Source organism: Vanessa cardui, chromosome 16, assembly GCF_905220365.1.
Source record: "Vanessa cardui chromosome 16, ilVanCard2.1, whole genome shotgun sequence".
NCBI classification, from domain to species: Eukaryota; Metazoa; Arthropoda; class Insecta; order Lepidoptera; family Nymphalidae; genus Vanessa; species Vanessa cardui.
In genome coordinates this window covers 7926124-7948989 of record NC_061138.1, presented here as the reverse complement: position 1 = coordinate 7948989, position 22866 = coordinate 7926124, and the positions used below count along the sequence as shown (strand labels likewise).

The 22866-nt window shown below is 33.8% G+C and overlaps 1 protein-coding gene across 1 annotated transcript; it reads right to left on the bottom strand.

The window, feature by feature from the left end:
- Positions 1-449: 449 nt before the first annotated feature.
- Positions 450-22128, bottom strand: LOC124536387 (laforin-like). Its single transcript, XM_047112918.1, has 3 exons — positions 21975-22128; positions 21315-21874; positions 450-569 (listed from the first exon to the last, which is right to left on the bottom strand). Exons 1-3 carry the CDS (start codon positions 22126-22128, stop codon positions 450-452), a joined length of 834 nt encoding a protein of 277 aa, XP_046968874.1.
- Positions 22129-22866: the final 738 nt, after the last annotated feature.

The following is a 22866-nucleotide window of genomic DNA, read 5'->3' as shown; positions in this document are numbered from 1 at the left end:
AAACTAAATAATATCTTTAGAAAAGTACACGATGAAAATACTTCAAGGGATTATTAAAAAAAATTACATCTCTGTGATCAGATTACTACCTCTATTTTATTGTTTACTTTATTTTTTTACAAAATAGTGGTTTTTGATTTTACGAGTTTTAAGATAACAAATTAAATATAATGCCTTATGAATCATTATCATTAAGGGAATAATCTACTGTTGGGATATACATAGATCGATGATATGAGCCATTGGGATAGATCGCTTGCCAGCTTCAAACAAAAATATAATGTTTTCATGGGTACATTGCCATCATACGTTTTGTTTTATGCATCATATTGAATAGTAAAATATTGATTTTAATTGTATACGAAATAATTAGATTACTCAATCAAATAGCATTTTTTTGAAAACTCAGAGCTTTTAATAGTATATTAAAAAAATGAATGTTGTATTACTTACGGGGTTGGCAGCGGCGGCTGCGGTGGCGGTTCGGCGGCGCAGGTGCGGGCGGACCAGCGCGCCCGCCGCGCACAGCAGTGCGGCGCCGCCCACGCATGCGCCTGCCCACCACCACCCTGAAACGGTATATCAAGACAAATCTTTAATAACACGTATGTACATAATCATACCGATCAAATCAATGGCCATGCACCATATTTACAAATTTGTTTTTAGGTCAACATAAGAATTATTGTAATAAATTAGGTTAATTATAGACATTCAGGTAAATGAGTAATCTGGTACCTGATGATGAGTTTAGTTTTTGTACTTTATGTAATTCTAAGAATCGCTTGCATAATTTAATTGTCATCTTTTTTTTGTATATTTGTAGTTCTATAATATTTATAATATAAACGAAACTTTGTTTTAGCTTTTAAGTGAGACGGCACATACGAAAATCTTCTCTCTATTCTAAATTTATTTTATCGAGTCCATCTATAGGAATAAAGGATTTCCTAACATTAATTAATTTGAGTTAATTTTTCATGCATTTGTGTCTTTTGTTGTGCTCGGTTTAAACTATTTCTGCCAGTTTGATTTCTTGTCCGCGATTCCATCTGCATTCAATTATTTTTTCCCGTTAATTCCGTATTTTTTGTCTCTTGCTATCGAGTTCCTAGGTAATATGTATAACGATCGTTTCTATTGCTCAGACAAGGTAAGTGAGGTAACAAACCAGCAGAGATATTTAAGCATCTATAGTCTGATTATCTGAGGACAGTAGACAGTCAAAACAAATATCTTTAAGAATAAAACAAATAAGAATAGAGTTGAACACGCCACTCGGCTTTTAAATACAAGTTCGCTGCCGCATCGCCAGACATTGCTTGTTATAAAATAGTATTTATGAGTTTTTGTACTTATTGTTCATAAGCACTCTTAGTATAAAAAGATGGATTATTTATTTATATTTGGAGAAGCTATTTTTATACTTTATCTTCGAATGTTTTAATTTAATTGCATACTTTATGCAACTTTAATTATCTATTTGAGTAACTACGTATTTTTGTTCCTTCATAATAAGGAGACAAGTCATAATAATATGGAGACATTTGGGACTGTACAATTGTTTTTTTTTTAAATGTTAAATTGTATTGTATTGTTTTATTATACTTAAATATATAATAAATTTAGCTAATGTATGCTTATAATATGTGTGTTTGTCTTATGGTTAAGCGTTGTCATGTGGTTTTAATAGTATGATTATTTATGAGTCTGGATTATATACAGCAGTTGAACTATTCCGATTCTTTAATATATATTATACATATATATTTGTACATATATATACGTATACTTTAATTTGTATTTTATTTTCCATTTTTACGATTTTCGGTTGCAATTAAAACGTTTGATTTCCTAAGTTCTTTTCCACTTCTTAATTATTTATATGTTGTTTTACGTTAAACGACAAATTAGAAAATATTAATTTCTTGAAGGTACTCAGTTACCAATATCAAGAGTGTTTTCAGTGAAACAGATACTTATAAAGATAATTATAATCAGTGACTATATCGGAATATAATCAGTGACTATGAAGGTACCTACATGTTATGGGTAGCATGAATTAAGCATGGGTATAAGAATTAATATGCTTCTTACAAATAATATATGTATATGTCATTTTTACTCAGGTAGACAACAGAGAATACGATCGGAACCAGAAAAAGCCGGTCTTTTCGTCGAAGGCTGCTAAAAAGCATATAATTATAGAATAAGAATTTTAGAGATATCTAAATTGACTTTGTCAATCACATTTACCACGGTCTTTGCTATAAAAAATAAACTGAACTTAAGTATATTTGTTTATAAAAAAAATTATTTCAGAACTGAACTAGTTTCAGATATCAAAAGAAATAAGACAGGCATAAATGTTCTAATAAGTTGAAAATAAACTTAAAAGCAAATATAGGCGTAATTTTGTTATGTAATGTAAAAATAAAGATACTTTCAGTAATTTGATCATAATTAAAGCAACATAGACTTGGCCAGTACCGTAGAGTTATGAGGTTAAACAGACAACGGTCTGGTTGCCTGTACTACCTTATATTTTGTGTATACGCAAGCCCAGCATAATATAATTGCGACATTCGATGTGTAGTATGTTCAGTGCATATAACGTTCACACCGTCTTAGCAATGCCAGACTTTAGAACAGACTAATACTATTAGATATCAATACGTCATATTATCGTATCTATTATGTTAATCGACGAGTTAACAAAATATGTCATGTTAAGTAATGGGTTATCACAATCGAATACATATACACAAAATCGTGTTTATCCTGTTAATTGCTGAAGAGATTGCTCAAGATTTGATCTAAACATACATAGCAAGTAAAATTGCCTTATCATAGAATGTCCTATTAACACAAAACATATTTCATTTCTAATACTGTACCTCAAATAAATGTCATCAGGGAATTATCAATAATTTTCGATGATACGTAAGTTTCAATATTAATGAATTATACGAAAATCAGCTGAAAAAGAAGCTTACCGTTCAGGTATTTGGATGTATGGATCTTGTGGGCATTTTATAATAGGTATACGATAGATCAGATAGTGTTAAGATTTTAAATAAAATGTCATATATATTTCATTTAACTCCTATACATATAATTTTAAATGTAAAAGCGAGTGGGTTATGTATCTAGGTAACGACGGACATAACGACTACGAGGCTACGTTTCATAGCGAAATATAAATCTCTTGGAAAGGTTTCGTTTCACCCCGCCCAGACTTTGTACCGGCGTATACGTTTGATTTTATTCCATGAAATTTTATAAATAATGAGGAGAGATATTAATAAATATTATAATGAAATTGAGGTTTTAATTGCATTACATTTAGGGAAACGAGCATATGACCATGTTTTCATTTTTTATTTTAATTTTATATCAAAGTGTTGTTCTATTCGTTTCTACTACTTCGCTACACTCAAAGTTATTCTATTCAAACAGATTCATTACATTTTCATCAAATGGAAAAAAATTCAAGACCTTACATTACATATGTATAACAACTGACAAATCTACCTTTAGGGTTGACATTTTTCTTTGAAATGCATCGGACATCTGCAACTCAATGATTAATATCTTTCTGTTTTTTTTTTACTCAGTTAATTATGTTTATAATATAGTGTCGTGGCTTATTTGTTCACAATAGCCGTTTTCCCGTTGAAAAAAAACTGTCAAGACATTTTCTGCAGCCCCAAGTTTTGAAGTTGGTAGAGTTAACACTGCTCTATACCTAGCAAAGCATGTCAGTCCGTCGCTTGTGCCCCTGAATATTCTCTTTGCCATACAACTCTTCAGTTAGATTGTCCTCCCATGGGTTTACGAGAGTACAAAAATGTAGAATGCATCGGTCCAATCGGTCAGGAGGATATCAACATTTCTAGAACTCTCCCATTTTTCTACCAGGAAGGAGTAAAGGATTTTAAAATGAAAAAGACGTGTTAGTCATAACTATTATAAACAGAAACCGGCAATAGGAATTTTGTTAATACGTTGTTGTTGTCTATACCTACTAAAGACTATTTGTAGATTACATATATATATTATACTTATGTATTCATTTTTGTAAATATCTATTAAACAAAAATCTAATATTTCAAAATATTATATATAAGTATATAAATAATATTTTGAAATAAATCATTTTGATCTTTAGAAATCACCGTTGGCGAACTAGTATTGTATTTATTTAAATATTACAAAAGATTACATAATTATAACAAAAATAGCAGAGTAGCGGTGTGGTATTGTACCCACATGTTTTTTTTTATTTGCAATATCTTTGTCGTTAGTGTAAAAGCCAATAATACAGGTTTTGAAATATGGTCAATCTGCTTGGACACGCATCGCGTAGAGGCCACGGGACGAATAAAATTCACAGTATGGTGATAGTTTTATCAAACACAATGAAAGGTTCCTTCAAGCAAAACATTGTTTTTTCACATCGAAATGAAAACAAATTCACAGACACAAGAAAAGTGTCGGGTGAATATTGAATAACTTTATGATTTATTTATTTGTTGATTTAGTGTTAAATTTTATTTATGAATTCGATTGACATTTTGACGATTTTGTCCTCATGACCGTTTTCGGTCAAGGCAGCCATTCAAACAAGAATAGCTAAATGAATAAATATATATATTGCACAAATGTATATGCACACATATGTGCATTCTCAATTCTTACAGTTATCAATCAATCTTTTCCCAATGGGACAGCGATCCGATGCGACCGCATATTTTTTTCGAAACTTGTATTAAGAACAGTTAACGATCTATTGATGAATTTTATCGTTTCTTAGTCTAATAAAATTTAATTTATTATAAAATGAAAATACAAACCTGCGAAATATCCACCTGAAGTGTAAAGTTAACTTATTCAGTATCTCAATGCTGTAGTTTAAACAAGTGTATTCACCTTCAATTGTATTTTTATTTAGATGAGATGCATACTTCATGTTAAACGGGATTTGAGGAAAAATAGCACTACACGTGCCCGTGTCATTCAACTTTAGGTATATACTTTCAACATTGAAGAATAAAAAAAACTTTTGTATTCTAAATCTATTTTGAAATCTTTTAAAATGTCTATAGACACAGTGATCTGATATTCTTCTATTCTGAGAATTTTTAATACCATTTATCAACTAGTTTTAGTAACTTATTTTATAAAAAACAAATACTGATAGGTTTAAAATTTAAGTCTAATATACCTATCTGCATTACTATTAGGTGACCTTAAGCTGGGTAGCTTTATGTACTACCCACCTAAAATACTTAGCCTTACTAACCTACTAAGCATTAACTTACATTTTTTAATGTATAAAACTTTCCAATGTAGAACATTTAGATTTTAATTATTTTATAACAATTTCTAAAAATATTGTATGTGGTACAATATATATAATATACTATAAAAATGTATGTACCCCATATTGGTTTTTTAAAATGACATGGATATTTATATTTAAATGGTTTTAACATCTTAATTTTCATTAAGAAATAATTAATCAAAGTTTTTCCGCTTGTCTACTTCAATGAGGTTTCCCAAAAGCATTAAACTTTCGAGACCGCTTTACTAACACAACACACTCTATGTCACTAATGAATAACTAAACTCACTCACTCAATACATTGCAAAGTTAAAAGGCCTCAGTATTTAACATGTTTAAGAATATATGTATATATCATGGATTTAGTTTAGCCCCTTTTTAACCTGCTAGGCATTGCTTTATTTTAAATTATACACTAATCATGATGACAATGCCTTCGAAATGATTTTGGTTGTTAAAGTAGTTCTGATGATGTGTATGTATATAATATTACTACCGGAGAAAGAACACAGTGGCGTGCACTTGGAGAGGCCTATATCCAGCAGTGGACAAAAACGGGCTGATGATGATGATGATGATGTATATAATATAGTATTTTCTACTGCGCGGAATTATATTGATACGATACACATTGCTTACTACATAAGTAGATGTGCAAATACAGGTGCATTATCATACTCCGATGTGGCGGCAGGATAAAACGTGCCCTGACCTGACCCTACGGGGTCAGATTCAAGAATTTTTTTTTTCACATCCTCTTCAAGGTACGGGAGTGTTATTAGCTCTGCCAACGTTCGAACTTCAGGATACTACTAACTATTTCTCGTCACAAAATACACAATATTCTTTCTGGTCCTTATAATCTGTATTCATTCAACCACGTAGCCACAATACTATCTTGGCATTTGTATGAAAGTGTACTTATTGACATTGTATAAATGATATTATCTTTAGCTGCAATAGTTATACGAGCCCACTGTCTACAAACAGAGGTGATAAACACGGACCAATAATAATTAACCACTTTAGATCAATAGCTTGAAGTTTTTTAAATTAGGCAGTCGCATATCGCAATTTTCGCTACATGATTACAATAGAAGAAAAACTGCAACAACTTACTGACTGAAAAAAGCCCACAGTTATTTTTCAATACACCTTATCATCATCTTCTTTTTTTTTTATTCATTCTCACTTTGTTCCTGTTTTAGGGCTTAAAATAATTCATTACATGATATAGGCATAATATAGTTAGACATCAAATTTATGCAATTGAATTTGTCAAAATTTATCAAAGTTTGGGCCCTCAAATTTAATAACTTAAATATATTATTATTCTTTAGTGATTCAAATTTATGTTTCATTATAATTAAAATAATATATGTGACGCCAAACACCGTAAATGTTATTTCTTCATGGTTAATAAATTAATATACAGTTGGCTCGTTGTTCTAGGATCGAAGTTATGAGGTTAATCCCGAGTCGAACCTATGTCTCTCCGGTAGACCTTGCCATTCTAATTACAGGCCGGAGTTAGGAAGTTGTAACACGTAGTACAGTGTAACACTATAAACATATACCTCGCAATTCGCAAAGTAGGTAAAGTCACTAGTCCTGCGTTTGATTACCCTTCGGTCGTGTCGGATTACCGAAAAATCGTCACGAGAAAGCTCTTTGATTTCAATAATAAAAACATTGTATAAAGTATTAACTTACAATTACGTTTAATAAAAACTTCGTTATCATTGTCATAGAACTTGCTTTACCGTTTAAAATTCTCACTCTAATGAAAGTTTCCACAAAAATGTTGCAACTAGAAGATAATGTAAGGTTTGTCTCTATCTGAATTTTAATCACTAATGTTAACGTAAATTATCAACGAAGAAGACAGTTTAAGGGTAATAAAAATGTTTTGAGTCTTCTTACTGCGACCGCGACGGATTCTCTGAACGTGCGTTTATTTCGATTAGCCGTTATGTATAATATGTGACACGTCTTGCAACATCGGCGAAAACAAGATCCACGTGAACCGGATGTTAAATGAGATCACAGTAGCTACAGTCCCGCGGTCGAAGGTTGCGGCCAGTCTCTTACGCCAAAACAAACGGCATGAGGACGCGCGTACTCGACAAAAATTCGACATCGTTCGCCCAAGAATGCACAGTGCGGCTATTTTTAGAGGTTGGAAGAGCGCGGGGGCGGCGGCGACGTCTGGTGTCGGTCTGCCGGGGCCTGCCAGCGATCACCAAAATAGCTTCTCCAGCTGGCAATACCTGGCCACGTGGCAAGCTCACGCTGCTGCTTACCTGCTTCTGTGCGATTCATCTACCTTGTACCTTAAATCTACACTTGGTCTTGCACAAGACAAGACAAATGCTTTTGATATCTTGGCAAATTCGAATAGTACAATTGATAGAACAAAAAAACATTCATAAAATTGACTTTATTAAAAAAAATGATCAGTAATGTATCGTATATTTTATGCATGTTAGCCAAGCTACTTGAAATGGTACACCTGGTACAGGTAATTATTTATTAAACAACTCCGATTATGTTTAAATTTAGTTAAAATGCAGGTATGCATTTTGTAAATATACAACTAAGATAACATGATAGTCATCAATGTAAATGAAAATTTGCACTACGTTGTAGGCCCATTTTATTATTGATTCCACGGTACCTTAGAAACTTATCTAAGATTAATTGAAGAAATCTTTTCTATGACGAGAACGAGAGGGATATCTGATTCATAATATTCTAGTTATTTATTTACATGCCAGTCTCGGTGGGAATGAGGGGCGAAGATAGCTTTACAGATTTACTATTCATAAGAAATATATATTTAACATTCATACATACAGTGACATAGCATGTATATTCGTATCAATTTCCATTAAAAAGGTTAATCAAGTGAAGGTAAAAATATAAACAAAAAGTTTTACATTGCCTCTGATCCAAATACTGATAATAATAAAAAAAAAAGTTCGGAATGATGTTATGCAAACAAAATAATTGATCTGCTAATTGGAATTTAACCTGCAGCTCTGACCTAGAGACCTATGTCTTACCAGAGCGACAAATGTCTGCTATGATATATTCTTAAATTATCCAAGGTACTATACGGTCGCATACAGAATAAGAAAGCTTTTCACATTATTGAAATAAAAGAAATTTTTCATGTAAAGCTGGTTGGGAATGAAGATACAAAGAAATTACACGATATGTATCCTACGAGAAAATCAACAGATACAGTGCCCACGCTTTTACCACCAATATACAAATGTTGTTTTGACCAATATGCTTAATATATTCATGTTTTATAAGATTAACGAGATTAGTTTTGGGCTTTGTGTTGCAGTTAAAAAGATCTCATAGCAAGACTTTGGAACCCACATTTTTTGTGTTCTGGTGAGGAAATATAATTGATAGTTTGGTCCAGTCCTTATTTTAATATTACTTATGTTTACTTTTTTCACGAAAAATATAGCGGGACAATGTAATTTCCCGAAATATAAAGCACCATTATTTCTCAGAGAACCTACAGAAATCAGGGTAATTTTATTTTAGTGTTACGTTTTCCTTTTACTATCAGTGTCACTTTTTATTATTGAAGATATGAAAAACACCGCCCGAGCCTCTAATTTTCAATCTAAAATGTCTAAGGTAAATTACCTTATACATGTGGTGATAGTGTTTCTGTTTGTATGTGATTAGTTGCCAGTGATATTTGGTAATAATTAAACTTTCGTTTAAAATTATTAGGAAAAGTTCCTTAATTATTCCTTATTGTCATACTTTATATTGCATTATTTAATTGCAGTCGCTGTAGATTGAGATAAAATATTTGTAAGTTCTTTGTGATAAGATACATATATAGTACTAATGGACTAACAATAGGAATGTACTTATCGGCTATATTACATGCACGTGGCAATTCGTTTATCAAATGATATGGGGTGGTCAGAGGGGAAGGAGGTGTCAGGCGGGACGCTGCGACGTCTGTCTAGACGGAGTGTAATTAGGAAGGTGAGCGTAGGCAGCGGCGGCCGGCTAAGCGCCTCACTTGCGTCATATATTCTAATTAATTGTATAACAGGTAAATTGTTCATACTTCATCGTATGCAATGCATGACTAGTTACTGCACAATAGAAAAGCGTTGCTCAGTATAATAGTTATACCTAAAAGTGTCTACTATCTCAATATAGCCAAAATTATAAATAATTAAAAAAAATACAATGCTAGGATAAATAAAATCGAACAGGTATATTGTTGTTAATTTTGAAAGATTAATATTTTTCCTTCAGAAGTTGAACCTAGAATACTTACATATAAGCAGTAACTCGTAAAAGAACTGAGTAGTAGGTACACAATTTCAAAAAAATATAAAGTGACACCTTACGTATTTGGTCGATAATAATTCGTATGACTTTAAGTCTAAGTTTAAGTAGCACAATTAGTAATCATTCAGTGATGGGCGTGTCTCAAGCGCGCAGCAAGAGTGGTGGAAGTTTGTGTTAAACTTAGGGTTGTTTGTCAACGTCGAGTAGTGCTGATGTACGCTGTTACTCGCTTTCTATAAATAAGTAACATGCAGCCGTGCGCTGCGTCAGCTCGCTTGCCGCAGCTGCGCCGCGAACAATTGTTTACGATCAATGCTCCGCTACTTACTTAGTCTCTATTCAATGATATCAATACGTTTATTGATTGATGTGTATCAAGTGTATTTCCTTTGGATAGCAAAAAAATGTTTGGTTTTATGAAATGAAGCAACATTATAATCGATTATTTATGTATTTCTTTGTAACCCTCTTATTGCTTAGTAATGTTAAATGTGAATATTTTAATAAAGTTCAAATATACTATTATGGCATCTAATATACGGAATATTTGTTATTTTTAGAGTTTTGTATCCTGTAGTCTAAGCCTAGTAAGTATCGTATTGATATCGCACGGTACGATTAATGCAAGTGCTATAACTCTTCCAAACCCAACTCCTATCGTATCTTTTGGTTAGTAGAGTATTTAAAGAAATATGAAGCTTGTTTTGACAAAAGTTTTCCAACGTCAGCTACTGTTTATTTAAGAAGATACACATGTGTACATGTATCTTTTCTTAAAAACATGCATAGATATATTTATGTTTAAATCTCTCCTTAAATTCCATTGCACTTAGCACGCAGAATAGCGTTTTAATCTGGGAAGTCTGTAACCAAAGTTATTTCTATCAAATGCGCTCAGTCAACAATATATCTTTCGTATACGATAACATTGTTCTCTGCAACAGGACTCTATAAACCAATATGAATGAAATAAATTTGTAAATAAAATAAAATTGAAGTTGAAACTTCACTTCACATGATTCACAAATAAAAGTGTCTCAATTTAAAAACAGTTCAAATTCAATAAAAACTAAAACCCTTTTTAATTATAACGTTAATTTGAAATTAAATTGTAGCTCATGTGTATTCATTTGTTTCTACTTCGAGGACTGACTGACTTGAAGGACGTGTTAACCATTCCATATCTGTTAATTTGTTGCCAATTGAACTAAGATGATATGCTCTCTCTTTTACCTATAACTTCAAAACACATACGCATTTAAGAGGGTAGAGAGAATTGACGAGTGAATGATTGATTGATGAGGGCTCTATATGACGTGAAATAATTTGACGTTTTTGTAAGAACTAGATTTATCGGTCTTGCACCTAATTGGAACCAATACTTTCGTACACCGTTGAGCACAAAAATTTAAACACCAATTTAGCACATGAAAATTCAGTAGTGCTTGTTTTTTAACCTAGTTTAGAATTCAAATGTCCATCACTGGGCCCTCTTGTGTTTTATTAGCATATCATAAATATTTTTAAAAATATTGGTCTAATGCCATACCAATTTTTTAATTGTAAATATGATCATATTTAAAAAGTTTTTTATATTGAATGCCTAGTCTATTTGTGCATTAGACTTTTCATTAACGTTACGTATGATTAAAACTTAAATACAAATTAAATATATTTTTTTTTTATGTCAGATGAGACACTTTTCGAACATAAAACTATTTTAATAAAACACAAATAAATTCATGTTACATAGTTTATGTTTTATCTTCACAATTTGCTGATAACATTCTACCGAAATAAATATGATTCAGAGTTTTTATCTAATTCTTGAGTTTCATTGTATTTATAGATACAAAGAACAACTTAAACAAAAGACTGGGGACCGAATTATGACCGAATTTTGCAAAATGCGGTGAGTACGGTACGTAGCTAGTAGCAGTATAATAAAACAAATCTTAATATTACTTAAGTGTTTTTTTATAGTACAATAATTTTTAATTGTCTTAGATTTAATCTTGAAATTACTGCGATATATGATTACCGCGAAAAAATGTAGTTCACAAGTCTATAAACTTTAATGTAGCTGGCGATCTATTTTAAAGAATGCTTTACTTAGACTACCATGAGGCGAGCATACCAGACATTCATTGAACGAATACATGTTTACGAACTGTTTACGGTAGCTACCTACGTGCGTGCTGTTATACGCATGTAGGCTACATAAATCCACGATAAAATAATCTTTGCACGAATACATATAATGTGTAGAAACGTGAGATGGGGCAGCGAGGTTAGACGCAGGAAAATGCTCTTACGAGACTATCCATCAATTTTGAAAATTGACATTCGAGAGATTCTTTAAGTATAGTAATAGTCAATCGGCTATTTCCATAAAACTTTATTCATGTTATTGGAGTAGGAGAAAATTTGAAATGAGAATAAACTTTGCTACTTATTTTAATGCAAAATAAAACAATAAAATGAGAGTGATCATTATGAAGTGAAATTGTTTTTTTTATGTCTAGGAGGCAACCGGTTTGAAATTCGAGTATTTACAGTTTTATATTTTTAAATACTTAAATGACTTCTAATGATTAAAAAAAGTTTCAATTTTAATATTTTTCTAGATAGAATTAGATAGATAGATTTCAAATATTTTATGTATGATTTGTCATCATAAAACGGCCAAAAATAATTTATATATTATTATTATATATATTTAAAGTAGCTTCATTCTAAGATGGTGAACTCTCTAACCCATATAACTATAGTATCTAGTTTAATTAAGGCAAAACTGCTAAACACTGAGAACCTATTGGTATTGCTCGTACTAAAATACCTTGCGTTCAACAGCTTGTAAGATACATTAATAGCTCTCACGACGCCGCTAGAGAGTATAAATAAGAAGTTGTAAACAAATATTAATGAAGCCTTATATATAATGTACTCGTAAATTTAATAAAATTACTCTTTTGTGATATTACCAAATTAACCACTGGTATGTCGCAATAAATCAATAGATCGGTTGCAGTCACAGTTTTACTTTCTAAAGCGAATTATTCATAGATCTTGTCTTCAGCATGGGTTCGGTTCTGTAACGAAGCTTCAGACGTTGAACTAGTACTCTATCCGTGCATATTTCCCTGTCATTTTTGCGCTCTCGTGAGGGCGCAAGCGCGGTCTCAATTGTTTTCGTCGTGTTTCGCGGGTTATTTCGGGCGCGTGCGGCGGCGCAGCGGTGCAAGCCATTCGTATGTCCCACTGTCCTCTACAAAACGTTACCACTACACCTTGATATTCGATCATCACTGCTATTGACATATCACCATAGAATTGTCGCTTTAAGTTACTGAAACTGTAAATTATAAATGAATATTTTAAATCTTGATATTGTCTAGTTCACATACAATTTTACGTTCTAGTTATGGAATATTATGTTTGTAACCACAAAAATAATGTACTAAAATATAATGATAAATTAAAACGTAATCGACAACGTACCGCAATAATCAATTTTTTGATGAATTTTATTTTTGCCTTCATCTACGTCAGTTTTTTATTTTAAGCCTTGGCTTATTATGTTCATGGGGTTTAGTCCACGTAATAAGGATATTAAGATTCTCATAATGATGATGTCTTGACCGATTTCGGTTATGGCGGCCAATCTTTAGGGAGGCCTGTTCCCGCAGATCATATTATTGCACAATTACAGGTGCATCCTCTGTACCTTCTCACTTATTATTCTAGGATACAGCAAATCTGACACGATCGGAAAGAGTTCAGGATCAACGCCCTTACATTGTTTCTGAGACACGTGTCCACTTTATATAATTCAATATCTTTTTATCGGCACGATCTTGAATTTGATCTTAGGACCTACATCTAGTCACTAGACCAACTAGGCAGCAAAACAATAATAAAATTCATAGGAAAACCTGTATACATATTTACCAACCAGCAGCGTACGGCTAGAGTAAACGCAAATGAGCGTTTGTTACCCACAAACGCCTAGACATATGTTTAATCTATTAGTATAGACGACATGGAAACATTTTCATATTAATATTTTGGTAGACATTAACCTCAAACGTACGATTATTCTAGATATTCTGTTTGAATACGTACGGAAACAGTTTATGACTCCAGAAATTGAAACACTAAGTAAACAATAAGTTTGTTTTACTCCCTTTTATATCTGTTAACTAGATGTTTTTACAATTAATTAACCGTGGTTGTGTCTGATTGTCGTCCCATCGGCTTATTAGGGTTGAGATGTTACGGTAATAAAAAAAGCACCTGTCTTTGCACAAACATCCACGATATAATATCGCCAACTTTTGAGGTTGTCGTGATTGATATTCGGTCAGGATTTTGGTAATTTGTCTGATCCTTATTTTTAATGTACTTAATTTGTGTATAGTATTCCTCCTGGGCATAACGAGCACTGTAACATTTACAGGCTGTTACGTTGCTTATTCTTACATTCACTTTTCAAGCATGTGCAAAAACTTTCATGTAGAATATTAAATTATCATTATGGTCATGTTCTTAACATGCTTTTTTGTCACTCACTATTCGTCTAGCAATTTGTTAATTATAAACATAACTGTTCAGGGGTGGCCTCGTAACACCTGGAATTACCTTTACTTTTTTATGAGTTTGCATCAGAAAATAGGGTTTTGGTTTTCTGAGCGTGATTTTTATATTTATGTGTTACTTTTAAAAGTCCTGCGGCCTTATCAACTTGAATGAATATGTCATTTGACAATTTGAATTGATTGTAAGTGTGACAAGAAGACAGACACGACGGGTGTTAACTGAGATATTGGATTTCCAACGGAACTTAAAATACCAAAAACGATCAAGTGAAGTATCAAAGAGAATTTAATATCCATACATACTATGATATTTCATTTATAAGATAGGTTGAATATTACAACGGGCTTAACCTAATTGACAATAGAAAATATAATATAAAAAAAAAACACAAAAATGAATGGAAATAATTAATATACAAACTAGCTTTAGATTATTTATTTAGTAATGTAAGAAGTAGACGGAGTTACAAGGGTTCGCGTTCTAGTTGATTATGTCTTACCAGAAATGAAGCTCATTATGCCTTGAACCGCAGCTTCAATTACTATCTATGTATATTTCCAAATCAAGAATCTAAAGCTTGTTTTATCTTTCATTTTTGTGCGCAGTCGGGTGTTTTGTTTAAAAAACTTAATATTTATTTTCGCCGGTTAACGGTAAGTGTAATCTTCGCCCAAAGGCATTGACAATGTAAACCCACGCAACAATACTCTTTGTGCTTGAGTCTATAATAATCGGTTTCAGTGTTTCTTATATCAACATAGCAATAGCTAATATTAATGATTTGTGTCAGAACAGCTTATGATACATAAGCTACTGCTATATGATACATAATATTTTATATTCCTTGATAAACTTGAGGTATTCTAATCTAAACCAATGTTGGTGATAATTATAGTAACTTTATATACATATAATGTGATATATTATATTTACATAATATTTTATTAGGTCTCATCGTCTCCAGTGAACCGGTGGACCGATTACCTTACTAAAATTACGTTAAAAAGAAGTATACGAATATACTTAAATGTTTTGATCTTAATTATATTTATTTATTCTTTTATGTGTAAGTTTAAGTTTCAGGGACATAAGTAACGTAACCAATTTTTGAAACAACTAGATAACCGCGCAAGTTATTGGAATATAAACGATAGATTTATTGTGAAAATAATTTCAAAATATGTAATGTTACCTTATTATATAGGTTTTGTTATTGCATCAGTTAGGTCGATTCATATATGTAGAAGATCTTAATATTAACATTTACTAAATATACACATCTACTCGAGTATATTCCCCGAAAATTACGCAGAGGTTACGTTTTTATATATAATAGGAATAAGATTGTGACGATTTTCGAACATAGCGCGGAATTGGCGCAGGGGTAGCGAAGCGGTTCAGTCGGCTGGCGGTAAGGCCGAGCTCGGGCGATGGCCTCGCGACCTATTTCCCCCGCCCCCTCACTGCTAGGCCTGCCCTCCCTCATCCTTTATCAGCCTGATAATAACAAGTCTCCGTACCTCGACGCACGGTCGATACCACTTTCTTGTATTACTTCCATATTATTTTATTATTCATACGACCAGACAAGTCTAAAATTCCACAACAATGAACATAACCAAAAATATTAACGCTTTAGGTATAAGGCAATAACAATTAAGCGTCGTAATCAAATTCAAATGTTACATCCAATTTCGCGAGGAATTTGTTTAGTGTGACGTCAAATTGAATAGTGCATTGTTGCGATGACCCCGATGTTTTGTTTATGAGACTGACTGTTGATGAGAGAAAGAGACACATTTGTATTTTAATCGATTAAAGAATTTAATAGTTAAAGTAAAAATACACATTGGCAGAGTGCAAATAATTAAAAGAACGTGTCGGCAAGACTACAATAAATGTTATCTGTACACGATGCATACAATGAAGCCAGTAGAGCATCACCAGTATAGTGCGACTGTTACACGTTTATATATATTTCTCGTATAAGCTAGATTGGGAGATTGGCACAAAGGCTATGGTTTCGCGGGTCTATCGTCCCTTGGGCGTCGCACGTCAGGCGGCGGCTGCGTCTGCCGGCGGCAGCGGCGCGCCGCGTTCGACGACCTGCCGTCTCAAGGCCGCTCTTACACGTGCCACCGGCCGCTTCCTGCCGCCGCCATAACAAACCTCTCCCCTCTCCACCACCCCGTTTTATTTAATGTCGAGACACTAAAATGTACCTAATCCCTGATTCTAGAAATCCGCTTTCTAAGGATTCGAAGAAGTTAATTTCCATAAAATGGGTAGCATTTAGCAATATTCCATTTTGTTAATGTCATTCAGCGTTGGATTATATATTTTATGCTCGGCTTCTGATTGAAAATTTATCTTTCATTATATATTTAGTCAGTGACAGAATTGGTATCAAATCAATCAAGTTTTGAATTACATACCATAATAATTATTCTTGACAATTTGAATATTATTTTATAAAGTTCCATGTAATGATGTTGATACTTGTATAATGCTTCATACTATTTGTGGTGAGTCATTGTTTATATCATTATTTCAGCTGACGTAGTTTACGGTGATATCTTAAAAACATATACGTACTCTAACATTTTTTTTTGTGTTAAATGTACAATTTCAGTAGCTAGCTTTAGATGATGTAATTTTGAAATGAATGTCTTGAAAATATGAATTCTAGCTTAAATTTAATCGCAAAGATATGGTTACTTGATAAAAGATTACTCTAAAATATTGATTCAGTTACTTGTTGGTAGGGCTTTGTGCAAGCCCACCTTGTTTCCACTTAATAATTAGTATTTTTGTGTCTTGTCTGAAAGGTGAATGAGCCAGCATAACTGCAAGCAAACGGGACATAATATCTTAGTCACAAAGGTGGGCGGCGCATTGGATGTAAGTAATGGTTAAAGTTTCTTACAGCGCCTATGTCTACGAGCAGTTGTGACCATTTACCCCCAGATTGCTCTTTAACCCGCCCGACTACGTATACTTCATATAAAATGTACATGTAAACAGTTTTTTAAGCACGCGTAGTGTTGCTTATAAAGGTCAAATATTAAATTTGGTCATCGCAAAACGATACGGCTTTACATTGTCTTCATGAAACTCTAACACTGGTTGGAGACCAACAGACACAGCACAAGTTATACCGTTGAGCTTCGTTAAATAAGGGAGGAGGTGAAGGTTTGTCTTTTTTTTACAGTAATGTATAAAGTAAAAAATTAAGTAAACTAACAGCCTCTAAATTACCCACCGCTGGGCTAAGGCCTCCTCTCCCATTAAGGAGAGGGTTTTGGAACATATTTCACCACGCTGTTCCAATGCGGGTTGGTGGAATGTACATGTGGCAGAATTTCGATGAAATTAGACACATGCAGGTTTGTATACACAAATTAAGCACATATATACATATAGTGGTTGGTGGTTGGTTAAGATGCACGCGTTAGTGTATAACGTGCTTAGTAAAATCTTTTATTACCTACTAAAAAGTTGAAGAGATATTGCTCCAATTGCTAGTTTTTTAATATATTTCCCAGCATCACTACTATTTACCAATAAGGGTTTATTGATAATTATTTTATTAAATGCTATCGTAAATATAAAAAAAAACCCTTGTGGAACTACAAAGCCGCTAATGCGACACGGAGCATTAACTAGACCACGAATCGCTGATGAAAGCACTCTAATTTTTCAGGTTTGATTGCTCCCGTTCAGGAAATAGCCTGACGACGAAACTGAATTGAATGTGAACCTAGTAGCGGACGTATAGAAGATAAGTAAGGACTTCAATTATAGCAGCCCTGTCACTTTTTTCGGGAGGTTTGTTATTACGTTCATCAATCTTTAGATGGAAGATTTTTACATCTATAGATTGATAATTGTATCCACCTATTCTACTTTATATGTATTTATCAGTTCCTCCTCAGTTAGCCAACTTCAAATAAGAATGAAGCCTTTTTGATGAACTATACGCGAAATATTTTCTATTCATCTAATAAAGAAATATGCACCCTTATTTGTTATTTGATGACAACAAAAATGATATGTTAGAAATATTACCAAAATTAATAAACCACTGATGGGTTGCCTAACGAAGACATAGTCAATGCTTGTCTTCTTTCATTTTATATTGATGAAAATGGGGCATTAGTCGAGAGCATAGTACACGAGAATTTGGAAAAATATAGGCCCTCTACACTTATTATATTACATTATAACTATATTTGCTGTCTAGGTTTTAGCTGTGTATTTTGTCTTGAGTATTTCAGGTGAAGGAGAAGTATTTAAGCTGGCTTTTTAAACATATTTAAAGACTTCAATTAATCTTGCAAGATTCCTAAAACCCGTACCATTTTATTGGTCGCTCAGACATTAGAGCTGTCTTAATAATGTGATCGATGTGAGACGATTTTTTGTCTAAAATGAAGATCATATCCCAAGTTGTTTGCAATTTTCTGGCTATATTATCTTCTATGAAGTAAGGACCGTTGACATAATTGAGTAATAATTTAAAAGTAATGTTATAACATTGTGTTATTGAATAACGTTGCCAATGTGCCTTCACTCTTGTTTTTTTGTCTTTTCTTGCTAATGTAAGTGTGATTTTCGTTTATCTGAGCCGTTTTCAAAATTAAATAATAATCGCGAGTTTATGTGGAGTGGTAACTTACGACGCATTATTCATACTCAAGTGACTATTATTTGTATTATACCAATTTTTCAGTAGCGTAAAACGAATATTTATATTACAGATGATAATTTATGGTGATTCTGATAAGTGACGGTGAGAGGGACTTTCCAATTATGTATAGCTTTAAAGTGTTTACCTAATTGCTTCATATTCCTTCACTCTCATAATCCCATGAGACGGCAATTCGACTTAACCTGATGACACGGCTTGGAGAGGCAGGTGCGTATGGTTCTCGCAGCCTTTCTTTGTCATAGGAGTGTCACACTTCCAACTTCTTCATACTGGATGCTACTGAGAATATCTTGTCAGAATAGCTCAATGTTTACTTTTTATGACATAGATAGGCGGGTAGCCAAATGAACTATCAGATGGTAAGTTGTAATAGTTACTAGCGTTGTAAGAAATATTAAACGTTTCTTACATCTCTAATCAAATCGCGATCACCCTTGGGAGCTGAAATGTTATATCCCTTATGTATTTAGTTACAGTTTCTCACTCACCCTTAAAACCGGAAATAAAAAACTATTAAGCATTGCTGTTTGGCTGTAATATATCTAATGCGTAGGTGGTGCCTACTCAGAAGAGTTTGTACATAATCCCGCCACTAGGTGTCATTAAAGGCTCAATTCTGAAATCCTGAATTCTAGTATTTACAGCCTTACTAGAATAATGAGAGTTCGTTTTGTCTTTAACATACAGTTAAGCTTGCTATAGCCTTGTATTTTATATCGTATAACGTCTGTTAACTATCTAAAATAAACTATGAAATTATATGACACGTTGTAATTTTTCAAGAAGGAAAAAAACGAGGACCTCGAAAGCCTAACTTCAGTGTCTTTGCTTAATGTGTCATTTAATAAAGTAATGAGCTGTTTTATTTTTATCAATGAATGCACTTGGATTTACTCTTATTGCATAATTTTATATTTTGTTGCTTAAGCGTAGTAATGCAGTTAATTTACGCATATTTAACGTGAACGTTTTAAAACTGTTGTTTAAAAATCATCATACTTATAGATAAATGAAAATATATTTGTTAAAGTGATTCACCACTGTTTTTCCAACTCAAACATAAATAATAACTATAACAGGCTTTTTTGCAAAGTATACATAAATAGGTAACATATGCAATCGTTGTATAAATTTCAAACTATTTTTCTTTGGCTTTCGACTTACCACTAAAGACAATTCGGAAATAGTGGAAATAATCTACGGAACAGGCAAGTTCTTTAATTTTTTCCACAATTTTACAATAACTGTTACAATCGAATTTCGCCCAGTAGGCGAATTGTATCGTTAATTATAATCGCACAATTAATGTAGTGAAAACATAAGAGCGTAATATACATTTACATTGTTCCCACTTATCACAGCAGTTGAATGGTTATCGCAGCCGCTTAATTGTCACTGTGACCTGTCTACGCGATAATATAACAAGTATCGAATTCCAAGAAGCATTACGCAGCAATATTGTAAGTCTAGATATCAAAATGAGCTCCGAGCTCTTGTGTTGAGGACCTCGTTATCTGCGCAATGTGAAGTCAAGTCTTACATGAGGGAAGAGGGTGGCGGCTTCTTAGGGCGAGGGGTGTTTGCATGCGACGGAACCTTCGCTCTGATAACCCACATCGGTGAGTCCTTAGCTAAAATACTGCGTGCTTTTGTCATACATTATTTACTACACCTTTAAGATTACCTTCCCATCTTATCGCACAATATTGTTTTGTCTACGACAATTCGTTATCTATGTATAGTTTTATTAGGTGTAGTGTCAGTCTTGATAAAGTCAACCGACGTGTGGGCGGTGACTGAGGTTCGTATTGATTTTTTTTACAGTAGGGCGCGAGCGTACTGAAAAGTTACTTTGGTTATACATATGTATATCATTTTAAATCTTTACACTACATTTCTATACTATGAAATCACTTTCCATTTCGAAGCTATGATAAAGTCTTATGTATTGTCTATTCAATATTAATTACAGCAGGTAGTTGCTGAATATTTTAATGTACTTTTTGGATCTCGGAGGATGCTTAGTCATGGATGGATTAATGATTTTAATAATAGTTGAAATGGATATTCTTTACACTTCCAGTTGACTATCATTATATAATATTAAGATTTAAATTCAAATTATGTTTCCACTCCTAATATAGTCGTTTGTTTATCATTTAGGAGTTTGTAACGTTAAACTTTGCACAATTACTAATTGAAGTATTTCAGGTACTTCAAAAAGTGTTTGGTATTGGACACACGTGGAAGTACCGGTTTTTTATGAATATTAATGACATGATATGAGTATAGACAGTTTGAGCGGACAGAATTACTGACCGGTGTGTGAGGGCGGATCGACCGCAGGCGGCGGCGTCGGCGGCGTCGGTTCGGTAGCGTTGGAGGACGCACCTGCGCAGGCCGCGCAAGCCGGCGCCGAGGGCGCATCTTCCGCGGCGCGGGCGGGGGAAGGCGGCGGCGGCGCGCCGACGCCGGACGAGCCGGGGGGAGGCGCGCAGAGCGCGACCAGCCGCAGCAGCGCCACGCACCACCACCAGAGCACGGCGGCCAGCGCGCGGGCAGCGCGCCCGACGCGGCCCGGGGCCTCCTCGCGACCGAAATACGCGCACCGTGGAGCCGTGCAGTACGTTCGTGCCCTCGCTCCGTCGGGCGGGCGTGCGTGCGGTGACGCAGACGGCGGTTAGGACGCGACGCGGGTGCGCGCGCGCTGCCACAAGGCGACTGGGGCGCCGCTTCCGACGGCGCACGACCGCGCCCGAACACTATTTCGGGAGCGACGCTCCGCGCCGCCGCTGCCCGCCCGCCGCGCGCTGCCAATTTTACGTGAAATTGCGGGCGGGCGGTGATGCGATATGTAGCGCGGCCGCACGTATCGACGACTTAACTGCGGGCGTCGATGTCCTCTTACAGGTTGATTATTCTTTCATTAAAAGAGCTTGACCAGCGTCAGACTTGAGGAGAACCTGCGACGCGTTTTACCGCGCGACATGTGCGCCGCTTCTCCACTTAAAATAGTCGTCGGCAAACGTGGTTCGGTCCGTGTCAATAGATACAATGTCGCAGCAATTGGCAAGGAAACAGAGACTCGCACTATCTCACTGTCTCGCGCACTGTGTTGTGAATTCTTATGCATGGTTTATATTTAGACGTAAAATTATTTCTGATATAGATAGGTGTTTGACATTACGTTGAACTCTCATACGTCGGGAACTTCCACCTGTATAATTATTATTTACAAAGAAAAAAAAATATCTATTTTAATTAACTTATTTACATGTATTTACATTAAATTTTACAATTTACGAAAACATATAAAAATGGATTCATTATGCTAATCCATTGGTAAATGTAGAGAATATAATTTACAATAAATTATTTATACCATCAGAATTGAAGTAATTACTCATATTATTAAGGATTATTAAAATAGTAATATATAATAATTTTAAAATACTATATAGTATAGTAGTCTATTAACTGTACAATTTCAAAATATTCTAGTTACGTGTTAGTTCCTGATATTTGTATCTATAATATTATTATGACGAAATATTAACATTACATTGCGATAAAAAGACATGGATTTATTTAGCGTGATAACACAAATGACTCCATATTTAAGGGCGTTAGAGGCACTATTATACGGTATTAATTTGCAAGAAATACCTGTTCGATGCCATTTAAAGAAAACTTCGCAATGCGTCTTATAATTTTTTTTGTCGTTTTATTATTTATTTTACTCATAATGAATAGTACTATTATAGCATTAAAATTTAGTTAATTATATAATCTTTTTTTACTTATTTTACATTGTCTCGTTATTCTTGTGGCCCAGAGTTTGGAAGTTGGCCGAGTTTAATCTTCTCTGCCT

Coding starts and splice junctions, on each gene's coding strand:
- LOC124536387 (XM_047112918.1), bottom strand. CDS start 22,128: ATGCATAAGAATTCACAACACAGTGCGCGAGACAGTGAGATAGTGCGA. Junction 21,875..21,974: donor AGCGGCGCACATGTCGCGCG/GTAAAACGCGTC, acceptor CCCGCAGTTAAG/TCGTCGATACGTGCGGCCGC. Junction 570..21,314: donor CGATCCGCCCTCACACACCG/GTCAGTAATTCT, acceptor ATACCGTTTCAG/GGTGGTGGTGGGCAGGCGCA.